This window comes from Leptodactylus fuscus, chromosome 6 (assembly GCF_031893055.1).
Source record: "Leptodactylus fuscus isolate aLepFus1 chromosome 6, aLepFus1.hap2, whole genome shotgun sequence".
NCBI classification, from domain to species: Eukaryota; Metazoa; Chordata; class Amphibia; order Anura; family Leptodactylidae; genus Leptodactylus; species Leptodactylus fuscus.
Window position 1 is genome coordinate 133207855 of NC_134270.1, and position 18020 is coordinate 133225874.

At 41.6% G+C, this 18020-nt stretch overlaps 1 protein-coding gene across 1 annotated transcript; it reads left to right on the top strand.

Annotated features, from left to right (window-relative positions):
* The first annotated feature begins 5869 nt into the window (after positions 1 to 5869).
* LOC142210058 (avidin-like) lies at positions 5870 to 7716 on the top strand. The gene is made up of 4 exons (XM_075279089.1): positions 5870 to 5935; positions 6152 to 6365; positions 7340 to 7454; positions 7659 to 7716. Exons 1-4 carry the CDS (start codon positions 5870 to 5872, stop codon positions 7714 to 7716), a joined length of 453 nt encoding a protein of 150 aa, XP_075135190.1.
* The last annotated feature ends 10304 nt before the right edge of the window (positions 7717 to 18020 follow it).

Consider the following 18020-nt stretch of genomic DNA (forward strand, 5'->3'; position numbering starts at 1 on the left):
TGCCCCACTGTCAGCAGCTGCTGCAGCAGAGTACTTTGCCAATGGTTCCTAGGGCAAGGGTGCAGGCAAGTAAATGGTGCAACTGTACTGTGTGTATCCCGTAACAGCAGGAGTATGGCTGCAACAAGGACCAACAGAAAGCTGTAGAAGACCACTAGTGATGTCTACAGGAGCGATGAACATCTGAATAGACCTTGTCATTGTGTGCCTTAGCATGGCCTCATGGGATCTAAGCATCCTACTGGTGGGATGTCATGGTCTTTGTAGCCCCACCATTTACTTGCTTATACAACAGTATACAATATACACTAATGTGGCACACAATACACTGATGGTGCATTATGCTGTGTAGGGGGAATAAATAGGACATTTTACAATATGGAGGCCACTAAGGGCCATTATACTGTGTGGGGGTCACTAATGTGTAATTACTCTATGTGGGAGCATAATACTGTGTGGGAAGGTCATTTTGACCGAAAAACGTTTTACTCAACTTTACGTAAAATAAAAAATGAACTTTGAACACAACTCTTTGTGAAGTCTCTCTATCTGACACAAGTTGAGGGTTGGGACCCTGGCTTCACTTATACAGGACCAAGGCTGTATCCCTATTTCTATAATACTGTGTGGGGGCACCATTGGACTATTATACTATGTCAAAGCCACTAAAGGAGCATTACACCATGTGTAGGGTATCTTACTGAGTGAGGGCACTAAGGAGGCTTAATCACTATATCTTACTGAGAGAATGGCATTATTACTGTATGGGCGCATGAAAGAAACTGGGGTCAGAGGGGACATGGGCAGGTTTGGCTGGGCTTAGAGGTATGTCTTAACTTAATACTTGACCTATTGAGCTTGCACCTTTAGTGGACTTATACTAAAAGTAATTGAGATGGGAGAATATACTATCAAAAAATGCTTGAGCACTGTGCACACTGAGCCGTACTTTGATATAACTCTACATTGGACACCATCTCACAAGTTATTCTTGTTTCTGTGTTAAGTTTTTCATAATGTCCAAGTTACTCCTCAAGTCTTGACAAAACCAAAAGAAAGAAAAGACACCTCACTTTACTAAATCTGAATTAAGACTGTAGAAAGTTCACACATTTTTGTTGATATCTTTGATTTTATCAGTTTCTTCCTTTATTCTCTTTCTTTTCATGCCTTATATCCCATTGATGTTACAGGTTAATTGTCGTAATCCTCAATAATAAAAATTAAAAGTAGAATGGCTCCACCTTTAGGATATATGGAATTCTGCAGCGACTTCAGAATGATTTTCAGATTGGTTTGTATAGTCAAATATCACGGAATAGATACAAGTAAATCATTATGTCATTGTGGGTGACATCACGAGCTCTGTAACACTGTGTGACTATATCTATTCACTCCCACTGTACATTTATTAAAACAGTCTAAACGGAAAATTGTCTTAGTTACCTATAGAAATTATTTTATTTTACATTCTGGTCCTCAAAAATGTTGCACTGTCACTGCACACTGATCCCTGGCAATACCCCCCTGATGCAAGCTTACTGAGGCACCACTTTTCCAGCAACACCATTTTGGGGTGGATCATCAGCCCTGGGTGTGAGATCTGGGGCTGGTAATCCGTTACTATGAAGGCCGGGAGCCGATCTCTGTCTTTCTCTGTGTTTGTGTTTCACCATTTCTCTGCATCTGGTTTTTGTTTCTCCATTTCTTTATTTTTCAGTTTGTTTCTCTGTTTTTCCTCTGTTTGTTTGTTTTGTTTTTTAATGTAGATTGTGAGCCCCACATAGAGATCACAATGTACATTTTTTTCCCTATCAGTATGTCTTTTTTGGAATGTGGGATAGAAATCCATGCAAACACGGGGAGAACATACAAACTCCTTGCAGATGGTTTTTTTGCCCTTGGCGGGATTTGAACACCAGGACTCCAGCGCTGCAAGGCTGGAGTGCTAACCACTGAGCCACCATGTGGCCCCTTCTCTATGTTTTTTGATTCTGCTTTTCATTATTTGTTTCTCAGTGATTTACCTATTTTTTATTCATAATTTGCCAATACTGTTTTACAGAATCAATTTTGTGAATCACTGATTGTGTTTTCTTTCTTTCTGTGTTTTCTGATTCTGTGTTTTGTCATTCCATGATTTTGTGGATTCACTGTTTCTTTGTTTTGTTGATTCGCTGCTTCATGACTTAGATTTTGCCCGTTCTGTGTTTCTCTGTTTCATGTACTTCTGTTTCTCCACAATTCTGTTTTTCATGACTGTTTCCCTATTTCTGTGTTTTGCCGCTTCTGTAGTTCTCCTTTTCTCCCTTTCTCCATTTCTTTATGTTTCTCCATTTATATAATATCTCCATTTATGTTTCTCTGTATCTGCATCTCTCCATGATTCTGTGTTGCTCAGTTTCTTTGTTTCGCTGTTTCTCCTTTTCTCTTTTTGTGTTTCTCCATTTCTATGTTTCACAGTTTCTCTGCTTGTTTTTCTGTTTCTGTGTTTCTCCCTGATTCTATGTTTTATGATTCTGTGTTTTACCTCTTTTGTGTTTCTCCATTTTTGGATTTCTCTATAGCTCGGTTTCAGCGATTATGCTCCTTGTTCTCTACATTTTACACTACTGGTCACTACACAGTATACTGGCCCTTACACAGTATAATGCCCTCTTTAGAGCGCCCATACAGTATATTGCTCAGTTACTGTCCCCCACACAATGACACATTAGGCTGCTACTTTTTGGATGATGCCAAAAAGCAACCTTACTCTTTCCCAGGCCCACCTCTGCTTGCATACAACATCAGTACATGATATCTGGATGTTATTACTTACCTAGCACAGTGCCACACACTATATAGTGGTTATGCTTGATAGCTCAGCCGCACTCAGCTTCAGCATGGCCATATAGCCAAACAATGTGATGTCATTGGCTTGGAATTGAAGTTCAATATTATGATTATATTGTGAGGTCAGGACATCATTACAACACATATTGTTCCGTACATTATATACTGTGTATGCAGCAATTCAGTATAGGAAGACCAGGAGCAGTGGCGTAACTAGGAATGGCGTGGCCCCGTGGCGAACTTTTGACATGCCCCCCCCCGACGCCAAAGACCTCGACCGACCCCCTCCTATGCATTCCTGCGTGCTCTATTATGCCTCATAGTGGCCTCTTCACACAGTATTATCCTCCATAGTGGCCCCTGCACACAGTATTATCCCCCATAGTGGCTCCATAGTGGCTCCTGCACATAGTATTATGCCCCACTATGGACACCCATAAACAATTATTATACTCTGAGGTCTTTTCAGACCCCAGAGTATAATAATTGGAGAGCCAGGGAATAAAAACATTAAAAACTACTGTTACTTACCTGTCCCCGGCTCCTACGCTGTCTTCTCCGCTGCCTTCCTTCTTCAATGACGTCGGACGTCACATGACCCGGCACGCAGGCCGGGTTCATGTGACGTCAGAGACGTCAGACAACTAGGAAGGAGGCCTGGCGAGGATTGTGGAGAGGTAAGTAACGGTGTTTTTTATGTTTCTTACCTCTCCCGGTCCGCCAATCATTATACTCGGGGGTCCGAAAAGACCCCCAAGTATAATGATAGCAGCAGTAGCGGCTGTCCCGGGCCCTGTGGCAGCTGCCTCTGCTGCTATGGCGGTAGTTGCGCCACTGACTAGGAGGTTGCCAGTAGTAGTAGCTGTAGTCACAGTGACAGTACCCTCCAGCAGATCGTCCAGCACGCCTTAAGGGCTGGTGCAGTGAGGGGACCTTCAGTGTGGAAGATGGTGGTAGTAGTACCTTCAGCTCATGTCCCTGTAAGAAGCTTCACTGAGCCTCATAATGGATGGAGTGCCCTTGATGGTGAGTGCAGGATGGAAGACTCAGGAGACAGTAGTGTAGGAAGCAATAATTTATGGTTTACTGGGGATCTATCCCATCTCCTGACTGCAGAACAGTAGACATTGAATTCCCATAAACATTGAACTATTTCATTTTGTGACTAATTTGTTCCCGCCAATGTTCAGGTTTTTTACTGAATCAGTGGTAGTGAGAGGGGAGAGGCCATTGATGCGGCAGCATAGACCCTTTATATGCTACAATCAACAGTAACATCTAGGGTTTTGTTCACACCTGTGACAGTTTGGGGACTCTGCCCCTTGTTTCACTTGGAATATGCTGAGAGAAAGGGCCTGCAAGCGGGGCAACATGGTGGCTCAGTGGTTAGCACTGCAACCTTACAGTGCTGGGTTCAAATCCTACCAAGGACAACATCTGCAAGGAGTTAATTATGCTTACTTATATAGTGCCATCATATTCTGCAGCGCTTTACAGACATTGACAGTCACTGTCCCATATAGGGCTCACAATCTACATTCCCTATCAGTATGTCTTTGGTGTGTGGGAGGAAACCGGAGGAAACATGGGGAGAACATACAAACTCCTTGCAGATGTTGTCCTTGGAAGGATTTGAACCTAAGACTCCAGTGCTGCAAGGCTGCAGTGCTAACCACTGAGCCACCATGCTGCCCCGAGGAGTTTGTATGTTCTATCTGTGTTTTCATGGATTTCCTGCCATATTTGACAAGACATACTGATAGGGGGGAAAAATGTACATTGTGAGCCCTCTATGGGGCTCACAATCTACATAAAAAAAGAAAAGCAAAAGGCCTGCAAGCATTAGCATAGGCTGCCCTGCAAATGTGATTGTGGGAGGACAATGTCAGTACATGTAGCTGGGGACATAATGAAGGCCCCCAGAAATACCTTTAATACATGCTAGAGACATGGTCTAAATAGGCTGCTTGTTCTGCAGGAAAATGTATTATATATTATGTATCCAAAGGTGGGACTATAAAAAAAAGAATAAAAAAAAGTTTTATTGAAAAACACTTTCAATAAAATATAAGAAAACACTAATCCGCCCTCCATGTTTTGTAAGTAAAACAATGAAAACATAATGGACATTGCTGCATCCCTAACTGTAATGTTATTTTCTCCACATGATATTAATAATAATAAAAAATTAATTGCCATTTTTGTCTATCGTCCACTGAAAAAAATCTTTTAAAAAGTGATAAAAAGATGTTTCCCAAAAAGGTATCAATTAAAATGTCACGTCTTTCCACAGATAAAACGCACCCACATAGATCTGGTTCTTGGTAAGTAGTGATGGCAAAAAAAACCCCCAAATGGTAGACTTGTATTATTCAAAAAAAAATTGTATTTATGCAATCGTGTCGACACAGAGAAAAAGATTTTTCAGGTTATATAAGCTGCATGGTGAAAGGTGCAAATTTTATAGCGTAAAGTGACAATGGTGGAATTGCTATTTTTCCCATTCCCTGCCAGAAAGAGTTAGGGCGCCTTCACACGGCGTAAGCGCACCGCTCATTTAGACACATATACACCTGTCTGAGCGCGGTGCTTCAAAACAGACCCCATTTCAATGGGAAGCGCGCGTATATGCTGATATATGCGCGCTTCCCATTGAAATCAATGGGCTCTATTTTGAAGCGCCGCGCTCGGACAGGTGTATACGTGTCTAAATGAACGGTGCGCTTACGCCGTGTGAAGGGGCCCTTAGGAGAATGTTAGTCAATGAGACATACGTATTTTGAAACTATGCCATTTAACACTACAACCTATTCCACGAAAAACTAGCCCTCATACAGTAAAGTTAAAAAAAATTTAATGACAATGGAAAAAACAGCTTTGTCATTAGGGGTCAAAACAGGACAGTCACTAAAAGGTTAAACAAAGCATCAGCTGATCTTCCAGACAAAACCAATCAATCAATCAATCAATGGGCTCCAGTCTTTATAAGACTCCTCAGTGCCTAACACTAGATGTGACTTGGAGTGAATGTACAATGATGGTGGGTGCTCAGGTCTGGCTGCTGGTTGGGCTCATGGTCACCAGTTATTACAGTCATGTGGTAAGTTTCTGCATTTACTAAAGTAATGGAATATCACTTATGTATGTTGAAAGTTCTGATATTAGATTAAGTAGTTGTTGCTGGAACAATGTGTGGCTGAATCCAGGTAATGTAGGAAGGGCTGTCATGTGGATGTGGTCATGGTAATAAATTTTGTTCTGTAAAGTAACTTTTACTATGTATATATATTTTAATGCTCTTTGTTGTCTTTGCCAGCAGGGGGCTCACTGTAATATGACTGGGATCTGGGTAAATAACTTGGGATCACTTCTTAGACTGTCAGTGGAAGGCTCTCTGCTTAAAGGAACCCTGCACACTTCTGTAGAGCTCTCTCCTGATGCAAGATGTAAGCAAATGACTGGTGAGCTGATCGGGCACGTAGGACAAGGAGATCAACAAATCTTTACCATGTCTGTAAACTGGGCAGGAGGTGAGATACTGATGTCTGACTTGTTGGCCAATGTGAGAACTTGGCCCTTAAATGTTTTGGGGTTTATTTATTTTTGGTTGGGCTTTGACACCCTATCCTTTGCATAGGTCACTAATATTGGTGGGTGAATGTTCCTTAGCCAAGGCACCAGAGTACAGTCATGTACTGGATGCACATTGCTTATCTACTGTGTAATGCCATGATGGGTGACTGTAGCTCACGCAAATGGCAGCTGAGTTGCAGTAATCCTGCATGACCACTACACGGCACTCCATAGCTAAATAGTGAAAACTGCCTAATAAATGGCTTTGGCTGCAACCTATTGTGTGGTCAAAGATCCCTGTCATGTCTTGTTCCTCACTAATGTTAGTGAATGGAGTCCTGTTGTGATCCATAGGGTGCTGCGACTTCCAGCTGCGAAAAGATTGAGCAGTGTCTGATGTCTTAGAAAGCAGTTGTCTCCACTTACCCTAGTAAGGAGTCTTAGAGGTGACCCAGAATCTTTGGCTGCATGAAGGAAGTTATGGCCAGAGCCTCCATGTAACCTTAATGTTAACAGGTGCTGGAAATAATGGCCGCTCAGTGGCTTACTCTACTGGTTTAGGTTGTATTCATTCTTTAGTGTTTAGCATCAGTGTTAGGCCCCAGCAAGGGTGGAAAGTAGAGATGAGGTAGAATAGCAAGATTTCCCCCTGTTTTTGACCTACTACTGGTCTTGGTTTACGGAAGCTGATGCAGAACAGTAAAGTGTGAATAAGGCCTTGAATACAGACACAATAGCCCATACAGACAGCATTATTAGCCATATACATAGTACTTGTAGACTGGAATAACCTCTAGGGTGCAAATCCACAGAGGATCTCTATTGCTAGGCCAAGCCCGTGTGGTCTGACTCTCCTTACTTCTGTAGTATACATGGATTATACAGCTATACACTTCTCAGTTTAGCTCTGACTCTGCTTTTCTATCTTCAGATTCGGCCACTGTTTGGGTTGGCCAGTGTTTCCAGCAGTTAGATTGCCCGATCTTAAAAGCAATGTGGCTGTTGCGCACAAAGACCACAGAAGAAGATAACTGGATGGCAACCAGGTAACTCAAACCCTGTTCAGATGTATAAGTGGCGTCCATGGTGAAGATTGTATAAAGAATATGTAGCACTATGGAATATATATGTTCACTGCTCCCCTCCTGGTGTTGTGCTTTACACAGTCCTGGTGGTTACAGAAGTAAATTGTTAGTATCAAACCCCCAATAATCTAACTAATCTATTGGCTAACATTGCTTGTTTTGCAGGATTGGTGAAGATGTGTTTTACCCAAAGGACAAATGTCTTATGAGCGATATACTTTAAGAAATCTGAATAAATAAGTGTTAATACAATATGTCTTCCTGTGTTTTTTTTTCCTTTCCTCTTTAAGTATTGATTTGCTGTACTAGAATATGCCAGCAGAGGGCAGTGTACTACATACAGAGGCAGCATACAACGTGTCACCAAAAATACACCACTTTCCAATCTGCTAGTCATGTTTTAGGAACTTGAGTGAGGGTCAAGGCAAACTGTCATGAATAATGGCTGAAATCTCCTCCAGTGGCTGGCCTGGACTTTAATTCTGGTGAATGGGAGGAAGAACGGTTTCTTCATGCTTGTCATTGGTATGTCAAAATTTTAGGTGAAGAAAAATATAAATTGGCCTTACATAGTGTAACTTCTTATACTGTAATCTCTGGGGAGCGGATTAGTCTCATGTACCGCTTGACCTGTAGGGATTGGTTACACAAGGGTTATGGAGTCCTCACGTTGACTTGGTTAATTAGTAAGGGAACATGAGCCACCTCTGGTCGTTTACAGGACAAAAAGCCCCTGACTAATTCATGAGCCGTGTTTGCGGTTCTTGTCATTTTGTTACGCTGAATTATCTACTAAGATTGCCTTTCCATGGTACAGAATCTTACTGTGCGGTGTCTTCACTGAGGGCAGGGAGACCCCTCCACACTACAAAAAAAAAACCCTGAAAGTTGCAGGAGCTAGCGGTATTCTGGATCTCTTAGATCACCCTGAGCCATTGTGGTTGCATCATAGCTGTCTGCATGATGTCAAAGTCTATGAGAGAAGGATTTATGTAAAGTGGTTTTTTTTTTTTTGGTTTTTTTTCTTCTCCCCCTCCCTACCACAACTATTGCAAAAATGACAAGGCTTTTTATAACCTTAGACCTACAGTGGGAAAAGCCACAATCAGGATTGTGAAATTACAAAGTCAATATTAACCAATTTGTTCATTTTTGCTTAGCTTTTCTTGCAAGAAAAAAAAAATCTTTCTTGTCTCCTATATTGTACAGAGGATCCATCAAGCCATGCATTTAGCGATTTGAGCTTATTTGTGCAAAAATCTAGACTTGCATTTCTACACCGGTCACTAAAATTTCAAAAAAAGTGGGTGTTAGTCAATCTGATTTAGGCTAAGGCCCCACGCAGGGACTTGTTACACATGTCCCTCCCCGATTGCCACACTGCAGACTGACCCCACCACTGCACCAGAGAATTCTTGAAGGGTTGTTCAAGCTTACTACAACCACTGTAAGCCCAACTGTGATGACTACTCCCATTCTCTAGTTATTCCTCCTCGGGACTGTTGTACAATACTGCTGAAAATCACTAAGCTGCACTAGTGTGGATGATGCAGTTTCCAGCACCTTGCATCTACTGCTCTTCACCCTGGTCATATAGGGTTCTCCATATTCCTGTTCCTGCAGCCAAACTGTGCGGCATAAACTTAAAGGAACAGTATTAAACTCACTATTTTAGAGCCACAGTTTCAAAGCACACTACATATTACAATAGGGGGTGTACTCACATTAACCCTTTACATGGGTTCTAAGGCAGCTGTACTGTTCAGCAGGATACCTGCATTTCTCCATATTAGATATAAGATGGGAGAACATACTTATACTGGCAGGAAATAAAGACAATCTTTATACATCTTAGATTTTTATCCATGTAGGAGAATAGACAATACAGTACAGTGCAAACTAAGTAGGAAAAAAAATCAGTAGATTTATTACAGGAGCATCTTTATGGGATAGAGAGCAACAACCCATGCACACACTACACCCTGAATGTGCCAGTACAGTAGCTTAGGTCAAAACATAATCCAAGACATTTAAGCTCTGCCAAGAACTGCACCTTTGAGACACATTTGTATAAAACCTGCCCTTCTTTGCTCTTTTGTGATTTGCCACTCCTCCTTTCCACCCGTCTCCCAGGACTGTCGGCAACTCTGCAATAGGAGTACATCGGTATTACTACAGTGTATCTTTACTAACATTTGAGTTCTTCCACCCTCATGAATAGGGAGTGCTTCCAATGCCCACCCCATCAGTGTGGTCATGGCCCTTCAGAGACATGATACCCACTCTCTGTGCAAGTCAAGTCCATTTTGTGCCATAAACAAGCCAATGGCCTGGCCTGCTCCCTTTTTGGGACATGTCCAGCAGAAATAGTGGCCAGGTCACAAGTTAAATGACAGAGAGCCCCGGTGGGTGCAGGAGCATTCTATTAGGCCGGGGAGAATTGCTCACATTTCTAGGTCTGAAAGATCAACATTTATTATTTATTTTAAGGAGTCTTTAAGTTGGCAAGTATGGTTTACTTTGGGTCTCAGAAGTCACTGCTTTGATTTTAGGTCTTTCCATTCATATGTAGGCATGTGCAGTATTAGAGAGGCCCACCAGAGTGTCAGAGGCTCCTGCAGTGCAATGGTGCAACTATACTCATGTGGGCCCCATGCAAACTTTTATCGGAGCCCCTGCCCTACAGCGTACTCCTGATAGTGATGGTTATGGGTGCTACAGCAGTATCTCAGATACTTGAAAGGGATACAAGTATAGAAAAAGAGCAAAGATTATGGTTAGTAAACAGCACAGCACCCAATACTGTGAGCTGCGTCTTCTGGTAAACATCTGATCTAAGGAGTCGTAACAGTATAAGAGATCAGGGGGGTACAACACCCAGAGCCCCTGATTTTTTGCTTTTTGAAGGGACTGTGATACTTTTGCCAGTACCCTCACCCCTTTGCTATTTACATCACACAGGATCTGTCTTATAGTGTCCATACAATGTAATTATAGTCTGTAATAATATCACATGTCTGCTATAAAACAGATGGTGCGTAGTAAATAGTGTAGAGGCACCCAAACAGTATTATACGCTCCACAATTACCCCCTACACAATATAATATGCACCACAGTGCCCCCCCCCCACAGTATAATATGTTCCACGATGACCTCCACAGTATAATATGTTCCACAGTGCCCCCCCCCCCAGTATAATATGCGCCACGGTGGCCCCCCACAGTGTAATATGCTCCTCACAGTGGCCTCAAACAGTATAAAATGCTCCCAAGAACCCACTTAAGCCATTTGAGGCGAACCCCAATGAATATTTGTGAGGTTCAGCATTCCGTTTAGTTTTTGTACTATTATTATACAATGGGGTCACCTCAGGCCCCAGAGTATAATAATCAGAGGCACAGGGGAGGTGATGGAAAATAAAAATACTTCAATCCTCCACTAAAAAACGTTTTTTGACGCAATTTTTTCAAGATCCATACACTGTGCTGGAGAAAAAACAAAACTAAAAACTCCTCATGTCAAAAATGCTTCAAAAAACCATTTCCTAATTCCTGAAGTGGATTTTTTTGTAACCAAATTCCTCAACACCTAACAATGTGTGAACTTACCCTTTTTACTCACCTTACTTCACCTCTCCTGGGCATCCTTTCTGCATCCAGTTCTCTGCAGTATCCTCCTCGGTCCTCTTCTCCCTCTGCACATGATCACGAGCCCCATAGGTCACCACTTCGCCTGTGATTGGTCCTCAGTGGTCACATGGGGCACGATGACTTCCCAGCAGTGTCCCCTGGGGCACTTGAACTCAGTCACAGGTTGTAAAAACCCTGAAAAGTATGCTGGAAATCACCAGAAGCCCAGGAGAGATGAGTATAAGTATTTGCTATCTTTAATCTCCTTTAACAATATGTATAGCGGCCAGGGAACCAGGCTTTCCCCAGATCGTTAAGATGTTGGTGGTGGCCCCTGCCATCTCCAGCTGGCCGAGGTCCTTGTATAAAAAGAATGTGACCACAATCGTTACGGCCCTGCTCCAGTGGGCATAGGCTCTGACATAATAATTGTACAGCAGAAGACACACAAATTTGAAGGGTACTATGGTCTGTTTGCTAGGGGTCGTTTGAGGATGGTTCCAGAATTATTTTATCCGATGGGCTCAAGGAATCTCAGTTCTGGTTCTGAGTATGAATTGCTATTTTGGCTTTATATTCTGCAAAACCACAAATGAAACTGGAGCTGTACCTTGTAACCTGTAATTTTACATGGAAGTGCTGGTCAGTCTTTGGCAGTCTCACGTAAAATCAGAATATGTAAGCCCCAAGTAGTTAAGCTCAATATTGGTCCTATGATATTTTAAGAGAACATATTTGAAAGGGGGAGAACTTTCTACCCTTTTGATAACAGGTCTCTGCCTCCGTTTCACTCAGCTGCCTTGGGGATGTGAATTATTAATGGGGTCCATGTTTACTTAGCAGAGAGGATTCACATGGGAATAACTATTGGCCACAGCTACAGGTAAGTGCAGGTCTGCGCAAACATTTTCTTAAACTATGGATAGATGCCTTAACATAGAGATTTACAAAATAGATGTTCATTGATCTGGTATCAATTTGGATAAATTGGTTGTATGATAGTAAGTGAGAAGCTGAGCTCTGTGATATATAGGGGTATATGGTAGAGGAGAGAAGCTGAGCTCTATGATATATATGGTTATATGGTAGAGGGAGAGAAGCTGAGCTCTGTGATATATAGGTTTATATGGTAGAGGGAGAGAAGCTGAGCTCTGTGATATATAGGGTTATATGATAGAGGAAGAGAAGCTGAGCTCTGTGATATATTGGGGTTTATGATAGAGGTGAGAAGCTGAGCTCTATGATATATAGGGTTATATGATAGAGGAGAGAAGCTGAGCTCTGTGATATATAGGGTTATATGATAGAGGAGGGAAGCTGAGCTATGTGATATATAGGGTTATATGATAGAGTAAGAGAAGCTGAGCTCTGTGATGTATAGAGGTATATGATAGAGGTAGAGAAGCTGAGTTCTGTGATATATAGGGTTATATGATAGAGGAGAGAAGCTGAGTTCTGTGATATATAGGGGTATATGGTAGAGGAGAGAAGCTGAGCTCTATGATATATATGGTTATATGGTAGAGGGAGAGAAGCTGAGCTCTGTGATATGGTTATATGGTAGAGGTAGAGAAGCTGATCTCTGTGATATATAGGGTTATATGATAGAGGAGAGAAGCTGAGCTCTATGATGTATAGAGGTATATGATAGAGGTAGAGAAGCTGAATTCTGTGATATATAGGGTTATATGATAGAGGAGAGAAGCTGAGTTCTGTGATATATAGGGGTATATGGTAGAGGAGAGAAGCTGAGCTCTATGATATATATGGTTATATGGTAGAGGGAGAGAAGCTGAGCTCTGTGATATATATGGTTATATGGTAGAGGGAGAGAAGCTGAGCTCTGTGATATATAGGTTTATATGGTAGAGGGAGAGAAGCTGAGCTCTGTGATATATAGAGTTATATGATAGAGGAAGAGAAGCTGAGCTCTGTGATATATAGGGGTATATGATAGAGGTGAGAAGCTGAGCTCTATGATATATAGGGTTATATGATAGAGGAGAGAAGCTGAGCTCTGTGATATATAGGGTTATATGATAGAGGAGAGAAGCTGAGTTCTGTGATATATAGGGGTATATGATAGAGGAGAGAAGCTGAGCTCTGTGATATATAGGGTTGTATGATAGAGGAGAGAAGCTGAGCTATGTGATATATATGGTTATATGATAGAGGAGAGAAGCTGAGTTCTGTGATATATAGGGTTATATGATAGAGTAAGAGAAGCTGAGCTCTGTGATGTATAGGGGTATATGATAGAGGTAGAGAAGCTGATCTCTGTGATATATAGGGTTATATGATAGAGGAGAGAAGCTGAGCTCTGTGATATATAGGGTTATATGATAGAAGAGAGAAGCTGAGCTCTGTGATATATAGGGTTATATGATAGAGGAGAGAAGCTGAGCTCTGTGATATATAGGATAGAGGAGAGAAGCTGAGCTCTGTGATATATAGGGTTATAGGATAGAGGAGAGAAGCTGAGCTCTATGATATATAGGGTTATATGATAGAGGAAGAGAAGCTGAGCTCTGTGATATATAGGGGTATATGATAGAGGTGAGAAGCTGAGCTCTATGATATATAGGGTTATATGATAGAGGAGAGAAGCTGAGCTCTGTGATTTATAGGGTTATATGATAGAGGAGAGAAGCTGAGCTCTGTGATATATCGGGTTATATGATAGAGGAGAGAAGCTGACTTTGAACATGGGATGATAATCGGTGCAAGATGAATGGGGCATAGCATTTTGGAGATTACCCGGGAATTTGGGTTTACGAGGTCAACAAAGTCTCGGTTGGACCTGCAATATCGCAGAGACAACGTTGGCAGCTGCGTAAACCGGCGTACCAGTCAAACGCGAGTGTTCAATGAACGGACGCCACGTCACCTCCACTGCCGATTTGAATGTGTGGTGCCAGGACCCCATTTCCACCAGGACTGTATGCTGAGAACTGCACTGCATAGGCTTCAACAATCAATGCCCGACCCATGTTCCTTTGCTGATGCCGGAACACAGAGCTCAAAGACTCGCATGGGCCCACATCCATCATCATTGGACCATGGAACAGTGGCAGCATGTGGCATGGTCTGATGCATCATGGTTCCAGTTGTACAGAGCCGATGGGTGTGTGAGAGTGTGGTGGATGCCCCATGAAGCCATGGCTCCTACATGCCAACAGGGACGTGTCCAGGCAGGAGGTGGCTCTGTCATGGTCTGGACCATGTTCACATGGTTGCAATTGGGCCCCATTGTCCGGATGCAGGGATCCGGTGCTTGATACGTGCAATTTATGGCAGACCCATCTGCACCCCTTTCTGGTGTTGGAGTGGCCTGATGGGGATGCTGTGTACCAACAGAACAATGCAGCATGTCATCGCTCGTTGGTGGCACGGAACTGACTTAATGGACACACCAGTGATGTGACAACCCTTGATTGGCCTGCCCGCTCTCCCAACCTCAACCTCATAGCGCATTTATGGGATGCAGTGGACACCAGTGTCCGCTCCTTGGACCCAGCGCCAACTACACAGGACCAATTGTGGGCTGCAGTGCAGACTGCGTGGATACAACTCCAGATACAATACAACTCCAGAACTCTTCCAACACCTAATGGAGTCCATGCCTCATCGTCTTGCTGCAGTTATCAGGGCTCGCAGAGAGGCGCCCGCTATTAACGGCGCATCCGGTACCTTCCCATGACTTTTGGCCACTCAGTGTATAATCCTATATATCACACAGTTCAGCTTTTCTCCTTTATCATATAAACCTATATATCACAGGGATCAGCTTCTCTCCCTCTCTCATATCCTGCACTCAGACAGGGCAGCAGAATCATTTGACATAGTTTGCTTAAATATCTAGTCTGGACTAGAAGAATGTAGTCATGTTGTTTTTACATGTTTTATTAGTATTAAACAAGCATACCTGACAATTTTTATTGTTACTTTTATGAAAATAGCCGGATACATTTAGTATTCAAGAAGTAAAGTTGAAATTTTAGATTTTATTTTTTGAAGGTCTCATAATCATAATGGGCCTGAGAATTACTTCATTGTAATTTAATTCCTCTGTGATTTTTTTTAATTTAACTTTTCCAGGTCAAGTGCTCTTCTTTAATGCATCGCTCACAGACTGGGCTCAAGAAAAGGGGTAAAAACAGGAAAAATGAAAAAAATAAGAGAGATAAAAGATTCCGCACATCGGATAGAAAACATAACAAATATGACTCAAAGAATGGAATAAATGAAGGCAACAGTTGTAAAAAAGAAGAACACAATAGTGAGGATAACTCAGACAAAGATGATATTCCTGAAGGATATCTCAAAAAGAGAAACAGAGTGGTCAAACCAAGAAATCATGGGAAAAGTAATAGCCCTGAGGACAAAGATAGTCCTTATATCAGCAATGTAATGTCTTCCACAGAAATGAAAATAACCAATTCTGATGTAGATCAACCCGGGACAAGTAATAAGCACCTAAAACAGAAACATAAGGAAAAGATGAAAGATCCACGTCTTGAAATCAATAGTAAGTGTAGTAAAGAAGAAACCAAACTGAATCCCAAGAAAAGTAAATCAACTAAGTCTATGAATGATTCTGATAGTGATGTAAAAGTAGAAAACTCTTCAGCTTCAAAGGCAATAAAAGAACTTCTAATGCATGTCACAATAGACGAGGAATCTACCGTAGCCAAATCAACTAAAAAAACATCAAAAGTGAGCAAATCAAAAAACAGCTCTGCACTCGTAAATGATGCAAACATAGAATCTACACGTATGACCAACTTAGAGAAAACTTCTGTATCCAACAAAAAATTGGGTAAAGAGAACCCAACAGACAGCAAAGCTGGTCAAAAATGTATCTCCAACACTGAAATGAATACTGAAAATACTAAAACAGAGAAAAAATCATCAAGTAACAGTAAAGGTATTTCATCCAATAGTAAGTTCAGTTTAACAGCTCCAGTAAATGCTAAAGAAGAACTGGCAAATCTAGAGAAAGACAATGTTTCTAAAATAAAATCTGATAGAAAAGTTGAACCATCAAGCAAAACCGAATTAGAAACTTCACCCAAGAGCATCTTAGTTAAAAATGTCCAACCCAGTAACAGAATGGAGGTGTCAGATGACATAACAAAACAAGAAAAAAACAAAAAATCGGAAAATTCAGAAAACAGAATTTCAAGGACACAGGTGGAAAAAAAATCAAAAACAAAGACAGAGATTTTATCGACCAGGAAACAAAAAGATATTACTCCTTCCAAAGTTGATGCAAAAACATCCTCAAACAGTAAAAGTGATAGAGAACTGCTGGGCACAACACTGTGTAATGGTGATACTGAGTCCGGGACCAGCAGACATCAAGAAATGGCGCATGATTCAGGTAAAGGGAAAAAACATTCATCCATGCTGAAACCAGAAGCAGAAAAGTCAGACAACATGGAACCCACTATGAAGATAACTGATAAAGCTCCAGCAAACATGAAGAAAAGGGATACTGTACCCAAAATGGAGAAACGAACGAAGAACATGAACAATGAAGTTGCTCACACAAGCACAATGGAATCAGACTCTCCACAGGCGACTGAAGAGTTAAACGAAGAATTGAAACCCACCAAAGGAGGAAAAAAAGCCAAATCTGCACCAGTGAAATCAAAGCATGTTGACTTCAAGGATGAGAATAGACTTTCAGACAAGGAAGTATCCAGCAAAGCAAACATGGAAGCGTGTTCATCAAGAACTAAAGAAAACTCCTCAGGAACGTATCAACATAAAGAAAGTGGGGAAAAGAAGAATGACATCAAAAAGACTGCCCATGAAATGCAAAAGACAAATACAACTCAACATAAAGAGAAGAGTAAAGGTACTATCAGCCTAGAAATAAAGTCCAACACAGATAAGAAGGACCATATGTTGGGAAGTGGAAAAATATCTTCAGAAAGCAGTTCAGAGGAAGAAGAATTAAGACCTAAGGAAAGTGTTTTGGCAGAAGTTCAAGTCCATAATGAGGATTCCTCAAGTGATGAGCATGGAAGTGAAGGTGAGAAAGAAGATCAGTCATCTGACAGCAGTGAAGAGTCAGAGGTAACAGAAAGAAAAAGTATTCAAAGTGCAAGTGAGAGAGAAAAACAGATAATTGATGGTGAAAGCAATGAGAGTGAGGATTCAGCCGAGGCCTCAGAAGCTGATGAATCTAAGAAGGGTGACCTAAGCGATAAGTCTGAAAGTGAAGAGGAAAGTTCAAGGGAAGAGGAATCTCAGGACGAAGACAAAGATGTTGAGATTGCAGAGGAAACTGATGATGAGAGTAAAGAAGATGAAATAGATAAATCAAGAAGCGAAGATAGTGACAAAAAGTCTGAAGACAATACTGAAAATAGTGATGATGATGATGATGGTGATGATGATGGTGATGAAGAGGAGGAAAAGGATGTTGAATGTACGAAAAGTGAAAAAAGTGAATCAGGTGATGATGAGACAAGTGAAAGTGAAGTAGAAAACTCAAAAGAAGCTCCCATCCCAGATTCTGATTCCAACAAAGAGTCTGAAGAAGAGGTAAAGGTAAAACAGATATCTCTGCCTAAGAGAAAACCTCTTCCAAGTGGTGTAAAAGCCAAGCTGTTGCACATGAAGCTTGGGACATCATCAGAGGGCTGCAATGTGTCTAAAACTGGTAGAGGATTTGTTACCCTTATGAAGTATTCGAAGGGCAGTGTAGAACCTGAGAAACCAGTGGAGGTGAAGGAAAAAATGAGTCTGAAGCAAAAAAAGAGGGCATCTTCCCGCCTAAAGTCTAAGCAAGAATGTAAGTCAGAATTAAATAAAATACAAAATTACCACCTAATGGCCCAGACTCAAATAATTGCCAATCTGAGAAGGAGACAAAAGGAAGCCAGG